General features: G+C 35.2%; 1 protein-coding gene across 2 annotated transcripts in view; it reads right to left on the reverse strand.

The window, feature by feature from the left end:
* TOP2B (DNA topoisomerase II beta) overlaps nt 1-17,307 on the reverse strand; it is a 60,524-nt gene that overhangs the window by 30,387 nt on the left and 12,830 nt on the right. For both annotated transcript variants that reach the window (XM_061464955.1, XM_061464956.1), the window contains exons 2-8: nt 11,987-12,160; nt 11,216-11,306; nt 9,142-9,205; nt 7,683-7,828; nt 6,896-6,993; nt 5,048-5,260; nt 4,793-4,966 (exon numbers count right to left, since the gene is read on the reverse strand). In XM_061464955.1, coding sequence (XP_061320939.1) covers nt 4,793-4,966; nt 5,048-5,260; nt 6,896-6,993; nt 7,683-7,828; nt 9,142-9,205; nt 11,216-11,306; nt 11,987-12,160 — 960 coding nt within the window. The remainder of the gene's footprint in view (nt 1-4,792; nt 4,967-5,047; nt 5,261-6,895; nt 6,994-7,682; nt 7,829-9,141; nt 9,206-11,215; nt 11,307-11,986; nt 12,161-17,307) is intronic.

Here is a 17,307-nt window from a genome sequence, read left to right on the forward strand (position 1 = left end):
CAATATTTAACTCATGCTTTGAAGGGGGATGAAAATACAGATTATTTTCCATGTTTAAATAGGTGTTTTACTACTGATGAAATTCAGTCTAAATAGGAAAGTACTAAGGATTTGAACACCTTCAGGAGATGCCCCAAAGCTATCATCTTTTCTAGCTACAATTCTCCTTGGACTTAAACTTTAAACCAGCTTAAAGGAAAACAAACATCCAAGCAAACAAACAAACAAACAAAATAAAAAACCAAGCTGCTAGAAGACAAGTAAATTTGAGATTAAATTGCTTACAAAATAAAAGCATTTCACACAAGCTTTGTGTAAAAGAAAAAAAGCCTGCTATAGATCTAACTCCATCCTAACAATGACTACTGATTAACATGTCAAAGAAATTATGGGGCATATACTACATATACTACAATGCAGAAGTAATCTGAATCAGAACCAAAAGTAAAGACTAAAACAGCACAAACTTGCATGATAGATGAAACACTCCAGATTAGGAAGAACAACTAATATTTGAAGGTATGTACTCTGTAATCTTTAATTCCATAGACCAATGACTACTGAAATTGCCTAAACCAATGGTGATAAGTATGTTTAAATATTTACAAGTCCCAGATGACAAAACTTCCCTTACAGGTAAAATAGTGGGCTTTCTTTGGAAAGATGTCAAAAATATGACTGGTCCTAAAAAGCTCTGGATATCTGAAAACTGTTTACAGTTTTGATTATTCAAATGCCTTCCTTCATTTTTATAGACAAAAAGGTATCAATAACAATAAAACGTTTAATGCTAGTGACTGCTATAGAAGGTTTGACTAAAATCTTTCTAATGACTAAGATCATTCTTGTAGCAAAGAATGGAGTGATGCAGGCACATCCTATACAATTAAAACACATATAATTCAACACTTATTTTACACAGAAGATCATCTTTGCTTATTATCAACTAATGCCTTGCAAAAATATGGACTAAATAATGGCTCTTGTTCGGATCAATTTGCAATACAACAGGCAAAATAAAACACATCTACAGAGACATTCAACATTAGGGAGCAAACAAACAAAAAAGTATCTCCTTTAAAGCTACTTTTAAAACAGAACTGAGAGAGGAAAAAAGCTTTTCATGGGTATAAGGAAGTATAGGATGGCTAGGAAATAAGAAAAGGAAAACAACAAAACCAAGAAAAAACAGCAGGCAAAAAGACAGAGGAAAAGACAGAACATACAACAAACATGTAAACCCCAAAAGCTAGGATTCTATGTTTTAAGGGAGAATATGCATTTCAGTAGGCTGAAGATGTAAAGTGATTGAATTGACAGGAGATAGAAGCTGTGTTGTCAACCTCATGTAGAAAGTAGACTTATAAAAAAAAATAATAGAGGAGGTAAAGAAACTGACTTAAGATGGTAAATATTATTAGTCATTTCCAAAGTACTTGCACTTTAAAGAAACCATCTGTGGTTTCTATTAGTCTCTAGAGTCACCTGCTAACCAGCAACACAAACCACTGATGTGTTTTAGAAACACCATGCATAAGTATTTTTTCATGGTATTTCTTAAAAAACAAACAACCAAACAAAAAAAACAACCAAAAGCAAACAAACAAAAACAAAACACACACCCCCACCCCCCCGAATTAAAACACAGTTTTTATTCATGTGTCGTATGGATGACAGAGTTTCAACATAGGGAGAGTTCAAGTGCAAGCTGAAACACTGACATCCTGCATCCTGCTACTTTAAAGAAAAATAAATCCATTTCAAAACTGCAAAGAAAAGCTACTACACGAAAATATAAAATTACGTGTTTCAAAAACATTCCACTTTGAAATGGCAATTTTAAAATGCATTACTTTACTCATCACATTAGTGAAAACTTATGGAAATATCTCAGTATATATTTGTATTTAAAACTTTAGTGCCTTTTTTTGGTACAATTTTAGCACTCCAAATATTTTGCTAAAACTAACATCTGACATAGCAAAAAACAGCTACTTACCAGTAATTCTTCTTCTTAGAAGATAATAGTTATTACAACAGTTCCCCATTCCTGTGTCCATTCTTAGTGTGTAGCAACGAGTGAGGGATGTTCAGAGCTCAAAGTTGGTAACCTTTCAACCATCTCACCAGTAGGTGGCACATTTACCCACTATAGAAGCATAACAGCCTATAACTGCCCCAACTGTCAGTACATTTTGATTCGAGACAGAAAAAGAAAAGCGCCCTCTAAATCTAGAGGGCTGTCAGTGATTATTATGACTACTGTATTATGAAAAAGAACAATAAAACTGCATACCCTTCTTTTCCCAGAAGGTAACAATTATGATTGAATCCCAGTCTGGCAAACTTCAGGATGCAGACATCTAATGAAACGGTAACAACTAAAATCTTTGAAATGAAGCTTAGACTGGCTCCTGTATCCATTCTATTCATATCATGAATAGCCAACAACCTCAATTAATTGTGAGGTAAGCCATATTTAAATTCTGTGGCCAGATAAATGGTTCATATGAGCAGACAAATTCAGAAGTCAATTATAAGCTTGAAGTTTTTAATTATACAAATAAAATCCTATTTTCTTTTGCATTTTTTTTAATATTTTTTTTCTTAGCATAAATCTGAAAATGTCAAGCTTTAGAATTTCTTGCTGAACTCCAGCAAAGTTTAACAGATTGGTTTGTTCCCTCCACCCAAGCCTACAATCTGACACTGCATCTGTATTAGTTAAGCATTTCTGTTAAATGATTGATAGTATTACAGTTAGCAGTGCAACTATATTTAAAAAATATCATTAGATTACGCTAATAACTGAAGTTTCTACTATAATTTCTACTACAGCTGCTATTTGAAAAACAGAACTTGAGAAGACCATGTGTAATCAGTTTATATACAAGTCTCAATAAAGGTTATCTGCACAAATGTAATATCTACAAATACTCATTCAATGCCATCTCAGAGCCTGAAGTCAAAATCTGTGGTGGCTAGGGTAGCAAATTGTGAATAAACGGGGACCTGACCATGGTAACAAATTTATAGGAACAAAAGAAGGAAGCTGTGCCTCAACATGCTGCCTGATCTTCTACACACCCCTCAAAAAAAAAAAAATTAAAAAAATCCCCCATCAACCTAAAAAAAATTGTTTGGAATTTGAAGCAAGTTTAAAAAAAGGTGGAACGGAAGTTACGACTGGGTGAAATTTATCCAGAAACAGAAATGAAAAGCTTTCAGCAAACAGTGATAAATAACCAAAAGACAGCTGAAATGAGCTCCTCACCTGTTAGCAGATAAGGGGACAGGCAGTTGACGCAGTTAGTTACTAGCCATTATGTCTCATCAGTGGGTAGTTGCACATCAATTGCTGGTGAGGTGGTTCACCGGCCCGAACATTCCACATCCAGTCACACACATAAGGCATGGATCGGAAGAGTGGGAAAAACTAGAAATTACAACACTTACCTTTGAAGAATACACAGTACTTTTTCTATGAATTTTCTTAAAGAATATATAACAATGTATGTGTAACTGCATGATGGGTGAAAATTGATCCAAAAAAGTCAAATTCAAAGCCTTTTGAGTAAATGTATGCAACGTATTTAACTTAGGAGTCAGTTAGTATTCATTTTTTTCAAATACATTTTCTTAACCTCAAATCGAACATTATTTGTTTTCTCTACCATGCCAGCTTCTTCATAAATGTACTGTATTCATCTTTAATGCCATGCTATTTTTCTTCTTCATGTCGCATAAAGAGGCCTGAATTAAAACTGAGTTTTAACCTTTCAACTACCAGATATGTTTGTAAGCCTTAGTTTTGGTAAGCATCAGACAAGCATTTAATTAAAATGCTCACTTAGAAAGTAAATATTCTACAATGAAATAAACTTTGCCCCTTACCACTGAACACTGGGAAATTACATTGGAAGAAATTATATAGTAAAAATTATGTACCACAAAAACAGTCTCACCAATGACTAAAATTGCTTGACTGTTGTTAGATCACTCAAGCAGTGCAATTTATGAAAAGCAGAAATTACAAAGACTTTCTTTCACCATGGCAAATGCCAGATTCCTAAACCTGGACCATACCAAATGGGCACAAATGAGTTACACTAGTTGTTTTCAGGTGAATGCCTTGCACCTGACGCTACTGTCAATTTGAGAAGTACTAAGATTGCTTTAGAATGCTGAGCATATTGCTGTTTTATCATAACTGAAGATTTGCTATGATATCATTTCACTACTACTATAGTTGTTAACAATTACAGAGAACACCTAGATACCTTTATATAGAAAAACAAATAAAAGACAATGAAACGCAACATTTCAGGCCAGCTTTATACATCATAAAGTAATCACTGGGTAGTCATTTTTCAAAAACATCAAAAGCCATTTTTGCTCCCCTGCACTTCCTAGTGCTAGCTTTAAAGGGGTTTGTACATTTTTTTTACCTTAATTTCAGAATTATTTTACTACAAGGAGTTAAAAATCAAGGAATAAAATAGTTCTGTTCATTTTATATTTAGTCAATACCATGTATACTCACATAAGACATCACTATTACTGGTAATGATTCCTAGTGTTTTAAAAACTAGTGCATATTCAGAAATACTTCTATGAATGTATTTTGATTGCATCCAATTGCTCTGCCAGCTCCTCTCATGCAAAGGATTATGTCATGTATTCATTTTTAGTAACCCTGATTTGTTTTTTTTTTTGCAAATGCCTGACTGGGCATAGCATTAGCACACATTTTTATCATTTACATTTTTTATCATTCAATATAACTACTCACCTTTGTGGTAGCTATGCTATTTACAAAGCTGATTTGCTGAAAGCCTTTTTCACTTAGGGTGAGGCACACATCCCATCGTTCATTCACAACTTCGTGAATAACTTTGAGCGCAACTCCGGTTTCATCAAGCTTGTCTTTTACGTAAAGATCTACGTAACTGCGAAACCCATTTACCTATCAGTAACACAGATAACAATTACTGTTCTTCGCATCAAATACTTAGTACACTTTAAATATTTTAATTGAGGCTCTTACAGGTAATTTCTTCCCGTTCAACATGACCTTGACTCCTTTGCATGACCCAGCTAAATCATATGCCCTTCTTGTCATGATGGCAACAATATCTTTATCAAGTTTTTCCATTTTAAATTTAGCTAGATCTGGCTGGAATGTAATGCATGTGTAGTCATCACCATCAAAATGCTTAATCTTGGGTTCCGAGGTCTTCATCATATTGTTCATCCAAGTCTTTGGAAACAAAACATTTTAGATGTTAGTTTACAATACATGTTATCCACCTCCTGTTCCATTTTCCAATTATGCTAGGATTGCAACAGCTACACAACAGAAAGTTCAGACTTCTTTTAGAGGTTTCCTCTCGTTAAACACTAGGCATAAAATTAATTGCTTTACTAAGACTTGCATATCAGTGACAGCACATTTTTGATTTCTGTAAATATGCAGGTATCAATACACTGATGGATATGATTCTAATGGAAATAGAGCTCACTGATTAAATTAGATACAGTCCTTACTGCCCATCAGTTTAATACTTTCAATCTACTACACACTTGTGTAGAGAGGTTTATTAGTCCCCGTGCAGACTCAGGAGTCTCTGAGACAGAATCTTTGTGGCAGTACAATGTACCAAAGTATGCTTCTTGACAAACCAGCTTGGCTCAGACTTGAGCTGGGATGCTTGGTGGTGTACCCTGTTTAAGAACATGGGAACATCTCTAAGACCAAGCAGAACACGTACTCACAGCATATACCAAAGTTCAGTTGCATTAAACTTTCAACATTTTGAAGATGCTGGAAAATCACAGTATCACAGTATGCTAGAGATTGGAAGGGACCTCGAAAGATCATCTAGTCCAATCCGCCTGCCGGAGCAGGAACACCTAGATAATGTTACACAGGAATGTGTCCAGGCGGGTTTTGAATGTCTCCAGTGAAGGAGACTCCACAACCTCCCTGGGCAGCCTGTTCCAGTGTTCTGTCACCCTCACTGAGAAGAAGTTTCTTCTCAAGTTTAAGTGGAACCTCTTGTGTTCCAGTTTGTACCCAAATGTAGCACTCCAAGTCATAAAGCATGTCATTTTCAAAAAGTACCCTCAAACCCTATTAATTTGCTTTTTGGCAGTTATGAGAAAAATAATACATTTTTAGAGACAGGTAAACCCATTGAAATGTATTGCTTATAGTGACATGATAGCATAACCAGAAAATAATTACTCATTCAGAAAAAGAGAAGGAAGCCACCACCTGGGAAAGACTCAAAAGCCAGAAGAACTTTGGTTATCTAACACTCTACCAAAGTTCTTCAAACTTTCAGGAAGGTGGCTATCTCAAAGCGATACGCAGTAGATCAGATTACATTCGATCCTTGATCTGTAAACTAACAATTCTAACAATGAGAAATGAGTTCAAATGGGGAGGGAGCAGAGTGTGCACTTAAGTCCATCTAGGCTAATGAAACTCATGACAAACACTGGAAAATTTTTCTTAAAACTATACAATATTATCTAGATACTTGTTTCCATGTTTGTATAGATAAACAGAATTTTAGACAAATTATATAAGAGCAATTACTAAATACTTCAATTATATTCCTTTTCACATGCACATGAATATACTTTTAACAGAATTTCTCAGTTTTAGCCACCTAACAACCCCAAGAAAAACATTATTTAAAAAAATAAATATCTAATACACAAGAAGTATTGATTTTACTGACTGAACTAAACAAGCCTGCAACTTCACACATCCATTTGAATGTTAAATGATTCATTTCATAAAATATTAATGAAATACAGAAAATGTGTTAAAATTTAAATTTATAATTACAGCAAAGGAAATAAAAAGTTGAGATAATTTCTATACCTGCTTAAAGCTGTGTTTGTATTCCTTGCAAGCAGTTTCAACTGTAAACTTTGTACTAAATATATTACAGAGTTTTGCACCATAGCCATTGCGCCCACCTGAAAAAGCAACACATAGTAAATTTTTTACAGCAGAACTGTATTTTGTGATATACAAGAATATGCCAATAAAGTAAAATGCTCTTGGGCCATATGTCAATACAGCTATCAAAGGATGCCAGAAATGGCATTTCACACTATTTCCAATCTGGTGCAACTGCTTCTGCCTCAAAAATGAGCAGTTTGCTCCTCCCTCCAGGGCCAGGATGCTCCCACTGCATCCCTTAGGTTGATCTACCAGTTGCTTGGTGAAAGTCAAGTGACTTCAATAGCCTGATCCAGCTATAAATTAGGTCATGATCAGATCCAAATCACCCTGCAACCAAACATCATAATGGGCAAAATATATGGGGTAGTATAGAACGGAACTAACTTTCACATTCATGATCTAAATTAGGGTTACTTTACAATTAGTAAATAATTAGTAAATGATAAATTGTATCTTAATTTTATATTAGATTAATTTTTTCCCTTCATTTCAAAAGCATAAGTGCTTAAATGCTTGTATGTCAAGTTCTCTGTACATACTGGTATTAAAACATCTTCAAGTCATTTCACTCTAACAAAGACCTATAGAAATGGTGACTAAGTAATCATCTCTTACAGGAAGACAGAAAACAAGAAGTATACTGAAAAGCAAACAGCTGAAAGCTTAATTGACTAAAACAAGGCATGTTAAATCATCTTACCTGTAACTTTTTTCTCATCATCATCATAGTTACTGGATGTTAACAGCTGCCCAAAGATTAAAGCAGGTACATATACTTTTTCTACTTTGTGTTCTACAACTGGTATGCCCTTTCCATTATTCCATATGCTGATAATGTTTGATTCCCTATAAAATAGTGAAGGCATTAAGCCAATTAATGAACTCTTGAAAACAGATTCCTGCATACATTTTACCTGTTTAATTACATAAAATACTAAAAAAGACCATATTCTTACCATGTTTATTCACAGCTCTATCAATTGCAAAACCAAAAAAAAAAAACAAAACACAAACCCACACCACATGTATTTGTGCTTACTCGATGTCTTAGAAAAAGACGCATAATCGTTCAATAACATGACAGTATTTTACATAGTAGTAATAACCCCCCAAAACCTGTTTGAAGAGCTTTCACTATCAACATGATCTGCAAGAGAATCCTGAAGTTTAGTGACAGGATTATACTTCGGTTAGAGAAGTGGCTTTTCACGTTTCACTGAAGTCTTCACAGACAAGTTACCATCTGTTTAAAACCATTAATTGCCAGTTATGATAAATATTGTAACTTATTTTATGCATTGGTGACAAAATCCATCAACATCTGGCATTGTTAATACTTGGAGCTCTCACACAGAATTTTCAGTGTGGAGTACTGGGGAGCTAAACATCAGGACAGGTCAGGCAGACTTACGTTACCATTTCCCTCCCACTCCATGATAAAAGCAATTTTGTCTACAGAAACTGATAACGCATTGAAAAACTGAAGAAAAATTACTTCTAGACATATTTATCCTAAAGACCGGGTTGAAAGTTAAGTGTCTAAAACATTTATTGTCCAGTTACATGTCACTGAAAAGGTTCTACTAAAGGAACCCAATCAACATCTATTTAACATGGAACTTTTCATCAAGAAATACTTTAAATTTTCTATTTTGAAAACCAGTGGTAATGACATATATGCAATCAGCAGTTTTACTGTGATACAGCTAATTCAAACATAACCTTATCCTAATGGTAAAGGAGTTAACATGGAAGTTCAAGAGGTGCAAAATTATGTTACAAAACCTCATGATCCTTGATTCATGATTCACAATTCTCAAGTAACCTGGCTGGTTGTAATTATGTACTGCCAAGCTTTCATCTCATAATGAATTTTATGATCTTCTGGTTTTAAGTTTCATTCAATCAAACATTAATGAGTGGTTTAGGAAAGTAAATTAAAGTAAATTATTACAAATTCAGATTGGTAGTACTTACTGTTAACCACTTTTCATTTACCTTTTCATCTTAAAATAGGAAGGTAATGGAAAAGATTCCAAAAATATTATTTTGTTTTTTAAAAAAAAACCCTAACAAATTTATTTCATAAAATCATTTGTACACATCCTAACTACAATAGCACTGGCAGGGAAATTAAGTGAAAATATGCTTTTACTTACGGGTCAATGGATATTTTAATACAAGTCATATTCTTGTCCCTCTGCTTATTGTCCGCAGCATTTACTATGAAACAAATTAGAACAAATTAACACTTTGTAGGAGCAATAATTAATTACTTGACCTGTAAAATTGATTGTATACCTATTCCATCACAAGTTGTAATGGTCCAGGTATTTCTTAATCTGCTGTATCTTTGTATAGTCTGTACCTTACTACTGAATTCTATAAATATGACTCAATGTCTGGAAGAAGATTCTTTGCAACCTTCTTGTAATTATTATCTCTAGCAGTTAGACTGCCTTACAAATAAATATAAAAATGTATTTTGTGAGCCTGTTCTCATAACTCTTCTTAAGTAACTGAGTATTTAACTCTTCTCTTGTACTTGCTTGGATATTCACTACATATATTCTGCTATGTATGTTAAAAATACTCAAAAATTATATTCATCACCAGATCAGTTTACATATCCTTTTGTCCCTGGAACACAGTCCTGAAGAAGTCACATCCACTAAGGAGTGTTTTGACTGCAGCAAAATTTATCTCTGAAGAGTCTGTGAGACTTAGAACTAACACTTGTAAGTCAGTTCCTAAACAGCTTACACAGTTTAGGGTAAAACAAAAAAAACCCAGATAACTGGAAACTAATATTTGATCAGAATTAAACTGCCTCCAATGTATATTGACTACAAACAACAGAAATCAGAAATGTGGTTATGGTCATTAACCATGAAAACACATTACAATCATTTTCAGCATTTGCCTCAACAACCATGAAACAGATCAAAATCAAAACCAAAGCCAAAGGACAATATTTTAATAGATTATAAGAATCTCAATATAAAATCATATTTCAAGGTGCTTTTGCTAAAATCATTAAGTGCAGTTTCATTCAAAAGTAAGCACAGCTACAATCTCCAATTTTCATCACGTTATTACACTGGCCCCTAACTCTCAAACCACACACTAACCAGCACTTATCAGTGCTACATAAAGAAGCAATAAGCCATCCAGTACTAAGATAATGATATGATAATGATCTGCCTTTTGAGTGGGACAAGATGGAAGTGGACTCCCTCCTATGAAAAGCCTGTGCCATCTATGAGGCAGCACTCAAAAAAGAAATTATGAAATATATTTATTCCCATATTTTTCAAATCAAGTAATGAAAAAATAATAAAAAAGCAGTCTTTTCCACCTGGCAAAGATAGAGACTTTGCCTCTAAGACAGCAACGCTGTAAAGCACAGTTTTGGAGGTATGGAGAATTTTTGAACTCAATGAAGGTCATGACAAAATTTCCGTTGACCTCAGTAGACTGTTACTTAGTTTACAATGTAACCCCTCCAATTCATAAAACATAACTTCATTAAAATGATTAGCCCAAGATTTCATTGGTCAATTAACCCAAAATATCAGTTCAGCAGACAGCACGCTATTCAGATGTTGCGCATCTCTAGAGCTGGTTAGTCTTCAGTGTGCCTGTCACCGAGAGAATATCATAAACTAGTAAGTCACAGTGACTCTTGGACTTAGGATAGAATTTTCTAAAAATCACTTGTTTGTGCCTGAGTTGCCATGGCTTAAATGGCAGGACAATACTTATTCATTTTAAAACTGTGAGAAGTCCAGAAATCCATCTAAGAACCATCATCACCACCACTATCATGCTGTAGAGGAGGAGGTAGTTTTAATGATTCGTGAAATGATCAAAGTTAACAGACAACTTTAAGTTGTCTTCTTTCAGAAGAACAATCTTTCAAATGCTACTTAAAACTGTGGTCCTAATTAACTTCGCAGATTAAAATTCTTTTAACAACACTGATCATAAAGAATGACAGAGTTTGGACATTAAGTAACAACTACTTACACTTTCTTACAAGTTCAACTGAAAACTCTACGGTCTTTAAACTGTTCTATAGTGCTGGAAAGCACTAAAATTTTCATGCACTGCAGTTTAATGGGACTCTAAGTATGTGATTTAAACTTAGATATGAATTAATGTGCTTTGAGAGAACTCAGAAAAGTATGTACTCTATAAAGCTAAAGCATTATTATTGTTAGAAATACTTACCAAGGATTTCATCAAAGATCTTGTACAAGCCTGGAACAAAGGTAACTTCTCTGCAATTCATTCCTACATCTTCATCATAAACCCACATTAACTACATGTAAAAAGAAATAAAATTAAAATATTTACTGTCTTGGTAAGCCAGTCTATGACTCTCTAAGATCTATTTACCTCAAGAACTGTACTCCTCCCATCTGACTGCTGGTTTCATATGAGACAAAAGCAGCAGGAGAAGTTTGGCAAAAATTACAACTGTACCCTCAAAGACTTCCATAACGAAAATCCATTATTTTCTGATTAGTGGGGAACTCCAAGTATAGACAGTGAAGTTCAAAGCAATCTGTAACTTCACAAAAACAGATGAAAAAAGTCCCAAGAAGAGGCTTAAATTCTCTGTTCTCTACTTAAACAGACCAAAGCACTTTTGGATCTTGAGCAAATGTTACTTACAAATATATGTGTGTGCGTATAGGCATGCTTGTAAACACACATATATACACACACATAACTGCATGTTCACACACATAGGTGTGTATTTATGTTTTCACTGAACTTCAACATTTTTCTGAGCATTTTTTTTCAGGAGAACCAAGCACTGCTTACAAAGTTTTCTCATGCCCCCTTCCTGCACATGCATACATAAACGTGACCACAGTTCCCAGCATGATAATTCAAAATACTCAAAAAAGTAGAGTTGTGACTATTTGTTAACCAGAATATCATTTTCTTATTAAAACAACAATAACTATTAAGACTAAACTTAGTGACGCTTACCTGAGTTAATGGTTCAACTGACCCAATATAAGTATCTGGACGCAGGAGGATGTGCTCAAGCTGAGTCTTTTTCTGATAAACTCTCTCAACAGACATCTTCTTTGAGGAATCATTTTTATTAATACTTTCCGAGTCTTCCTTTTTTGAAGCACTGATCTGATTATCAAATAATGTCTGAAAAAAAAATAAATAAAAATACACCATAAGCTCATTCATTCAATGTCGCTCTCAAGATACAGAAACAAAACCTGACATATTTAAATTACAATCAAAACTTGACATGTAATTTAAATGTATTTAATCCTAATACGTGCCAATTTATTAAGATCCAGATATCCTATCAACAGAAAAAAATTAATAGATTATAGGACAGTTTCTTAACAAATTGTACCATATTCAAAGTTTAGTGATCTACTATATTTATAACATCCATTTTATGCTTAAGCATTTTAATCCAAACCACTAAATACTGTTCTGAATAATAACAGTAAAACTACTCTCTTACATTTTAGTTTGGACAATTCATTCAGTATCCAGAATAAGAGTGGGGAAAAAATCCAGGGCACCTGACAATCCTGCACCAGGACTACACATAGAGTTGGAACATCACCACTAATTCTCATGACTTTTCCTCTGGAGCACACCACATCTCACACCATACAAAGAAGTTGCAAAATCACATGTATGTGTGATTAAAGTGTTTTGGTATCCAAGTTAATTTAGCCTGTGCATTATCATTTGTTCTTATACTGCAACAACCATTAACACCATCCTAAAAAGATTAGTTATGGATCTGCTAAGCAAAGCAGAGAAGGAACAGGAATTTGAAATCAGATACATTAAACTGATAGAAGCAAAATGAGGAAATAAAAATTATATAAAAGAAGCACTGCCAATAGTTGCAACATTTATTTCATTGAAGTAGTCGTGTGAATTATACCCAGATTTCAAATGAGTTTCACTGTATGTGTATAGAAGTATTTTATGTCTTTCTGACCTTACTTTATGATCATCTTTGATATCATACCTCATAGAAGTCACCTCTAGTTCACTTATTGGTTCCACAGCACTGTCAGTACTGTTTTACCACATTCACTTGTTCTAAAGGGACCAGTGATTACCAGAAAAAGATAATACTTGTGGGATGAAGTGTTGAAAGATGGGAAGAGAGAAAATAAGAGCTCATAGAATCATAGAATGGGTAGGGTTGGAAAGGACCTTAAGATAATATAGTTCCAACCCCTCTGCCATAGGCAAGGATGCCTCACCCTTGACCACCCAAGGCTCTGTCCAGCCTGGCCTTGAACACTGCCAGGGATGGAGCATCCACAACTTCCTTGGGCAACCAGTGCCTCACCACCCTCACAGTAAAGAGCTTCTTCCTTATAGCTGACCTGAACTTCCCCTAAGTTGAAACCCATTACCCCTTGTCCTGTTGCTACAGTCCCTGATGAAGAGTCTCTCTCCGGCATCCTTGTAGCCCCCTTCAGATACTGGAAGGCTGCTACGAGGTCCCCACACAGCTTCTCTTCTTCAGGCTGAACAACCCCAACTTTCTCAGCCTGTCTTCATATGGGAGGTGCTTCAGCCCCCTTATCATCCTAATGGCCCTCCTCTGGACTTGCTCCAACAGCTACCTGTCCTTCTTATGTTCAAATTGAAAGCAAACGAAGTACACATGTAAAAACCACCAGAATCTTGTTTGAACTGTTTGCTCTGAACTTTTGAGCCTCAAGAGTTGGTTTGGTTATTTGGATTCTTTTAGTACACAACATGCCAGTTTTTCCTTTTGTCATGTGCATTAGTACTGAATTCTTATGATTACTCTGGGATTGCTGTCCAAAATGCTTCTACTTGTACAGTATCTGAAGACCAGGGGCTAATCATGCATCACAACACAGAAAAATGTTAACACAGACTAAGAACTCCAATCTTAGCAAAATAAATATAGGCTACAATTTTCCTATCTCCAATGCTTTACCTGTCCCACAATATGTCTGCAAGGGTCAGCAGATTATGAAAAAGTCCATTTTATTGTGTCTGAATGAGTACTTCTAGACTGCAGAATTATTGGGAAGAGATTCCTACAAGATGTTGTCTTCAGTACAACGCTAGGAAATCCATTTCTGTTTTCCAGTGAAAGTCTTCCTGCCAACTTGGAGGAGCTTATACATTCCAACTTAGCAGTAAGAAATGTGTGGAGTATCAAAACTGTCGAGATGCTCCTGCCAGACTGTTACCATGTTGACAGAGACTAGAGGTCGCACCTAAACAAATGTTGCTTCCCAGAGGAGCTAGTCCTGTACAAGTGCCACTTCTTGGGGAAGAGTGAGCTTGCTTTAACCCAGCAGTAGCAAGGACCTTCTGTTACCACACCCCCTGTGACAACTATGTCTGTTATCTTCTGTAACACGCTAACTGGAACATGATAATGTATGACTTAAAAAGAGAGGGAGCAGGGGGGCAGGAGGGAGAACCCCACAAAGGATCAGTTAACATTTTTTTCTTTCAGATCACTGATTATTACGAATTAAAAAAAAAAGTAGAATTTTAATTCTATAGTTTTTACTAAGGCATCATAAACACCTTTTCAGTATACTCAAACACTTCAGTTTCACTGTCACAGAGCAGGACAGATCTTATTTGTCCAATCTTCCAAGTATAGGATATCTTCTGAATACAAAAAATACTTGTTATAAATGTTCAGAAATTATTTAACTCATTATTGAGGCACAAGCACAAAAACAACAGCTAGAAACTATTCAACTAAAACTAATTTTACTATGCAGGCATGCAAACATCAGGACTCCACAGAACTGAAGTTTCCCAGATCAAGCTATAACTGGTCTTTTGGTCTTTTTGATCAATTTTGGGCTGTGCTGTAACTCTTAAATAAAGGGCCGACTCCTAATCCCTGTATCTGTCTCGAATGGACTTTTTTAGACTTCAAGTGATGCTGAGAGCTCATCCCAAAAAAGACAAAATCATCACCACCAAATCCATAACATACATCTATTGACACAAACATCCTCCACAGTCTTCCCATTATATAATTACAAAAGCAAAATAAAATCAAAAGTGCTTTAATCTGCACTCCCTCTCCTCCCCCACTTTTTCTTAATTGAGCGGGTAACAACTGCAGTGTTGTTAAACTGACCATCTCTTCCCTATATTTTGAAATTGTCTCCAGAATGCCTTTTGTATTCTGCCCTGTATGAAAGATCTTCACATTGTTAGAGATCAAGTAACACTTCTCAAAACAGCACCAGCTGTTGTTTCATAAGAAAACCACTTAAGGAGAATTAACCAAGTCTCACAAAGGACTTTTAAGTCTTCTGCTTTGCAGTAAGGAGGGTTTTTGTTTGTTAACAGGTTTCAGGGTCTGCACTGCAATCTTAATGTTGTCTTTTTATTATTTTTTTTTTTTAGACAGTGTTTGACTTTTCCCAACGTTCTTAGGACATTCACAACATTACAGATTCTCGACACTCTTTCAGGCTTTCTAAGCCTCCATACTGATTACTAATACACACAGTCACACACATGTAAGTCAGCAAGATGACCATCTGCAAGTAGCTTGAAATGAAACTGCATAGCGCATCCTTCTTTATAGCCATGCAGTTATGCTTCATGCTGCAAACTTGGATGTAGCTAGCATCTTAGACACTCATAACAAATGCCATGTAATGATAACTGTACAGAAAAACATACTGATTCTCACTTGACTCCAGCTGCTGTTCAGTTTACTATATCAAGTTTACTGTGCATGCTACAATGACCATTATTACTTTTAAGTGCTTTCTCCATATTATTACAGGGTTTTTCTTTTGAAGTTGTTTTTGCTACAAATTTATCCAGTAGTGTATGAAAGCTACAGCCATTCTTTCCTTTTGTGAAGTCAAAAGTTAGAACCCAAGTAGCCTTTAATAGAAGACAGCTTGGCAACAAGAATTTTGCTGTCTACCTTCTTTCCAGACATTTTGCCTTGTTTTCTTCTCCCAATCTCATCCCTTCAAATTTCTGCATATTAACAAAGCAGGAGTGACAGCTATATTAAGTCAGAGATTTTTATTGTCCTTTTTAAACAAACACACCCCCACCACCACCAACAACAAAAAAAAATGGTCATGTCATCTTCTTCGCATTTCACAAGTGTGTTATGCCACTACGCTGAGTTTTGTCACTTATGCTGCAAACAGCTCCACCTAATACAGCTAAATTTTAACACACATTTGACCTGGATAGTTTGGGAGCCACAGAGAAAAGCTCCTCCTATTTAAATAGACAATACAATATAAAGCTACAACATAGGTTTCACCATCAGTTTCAATGTTGCCATAACTGAAACATACATCATTTGTTTGACTCCTTACTTCAAGTGGAAGCTTTATTTTCAGTAGTGTAATTTCACAGTGCCACAAGGAGCTCAAAATCCTGAAAAAATGTTAACGTCTCTCCCTACTTATACAGACTTAATCCTGTATCAGCCACCATCATCTTTTCCACACTGTAAACTACCTGTAGAGGACAAAAAAAAAAAACAACAACCCAGCAAAATAAAATAATATGGTTTTCTTTAATCTGCCTATTCCTTTTTCCCCACATTAGATGGCAAATAAGGGTTCACATTGTCAGACAAGCATAAATGGCAGAGAAGAGACGCTGGTATTGGAACAAAAACTTAGCCTCACTTTGGCTTTGTCTTTTCAGTCTTAACCTCCTATAACTACTACAAGCAATGATTGTTCCTCTGAAAGGCAAATGCAGCCCTGAGATACAGAATTTAGAAAAGCGCATACCATGTGTCCTACATTCCCTTAAATAAAGTGTAGGATAAGCACATTTAGTGGGACAAGGCAGTAAATTGAAAGTAATTAAGCTGTAAAACCCAGGGAGGTTAATTAAGGAACAAAATCCAGGGATGTGGTAGATTTTGTACCACTTACAGTTCAAAACAAAACTACCTCTTCTGAGAAAGATAGGGGCAATACAGTATTACTAGGTAATTCTGTGAATAGCACATACTTGACAGTAGTGTGGCATTATATTGGATCATAAGGGCCTCCTGCTATAGAAAAAAATATGATGAATAAATACATTGTTATCTAAACATTTTGCAATTTTTCTAAAGAAAACTCTGGCTGAGAATACCTCCCACCATGAAAACAAAATTGAAGGAAGCTTCAAAATAAACTACTCTCCTGCTGCGTTCAACAAAAGCTTTGGCTGTCCTGCCAAGACGCAAATACACAAAAGTAACAGTTCCCTGTTAGCACAGCAAATTTCCATAGAGCACTGCATACATCAGTGCACGAACCAAA

This window comes from Pezoporus flaviventris, unplaced genomic scaffold, assembly GCF_033815535.1.
Source record: "Pezoporus flaviventris isolate CSIRO_AGI_PZ_B2104156 unplaced genomic scaffold, CSIRO_AGI_Pfla_v1 ptg000037l, whole genome shotgun sequence".
NCBI classification, from domain to species: Eukaryota; Metazoa; Chordata; class Aves; order Psittaciformes; family Psittacidae; genus Pezoporus; species Pezoporus flaviventris.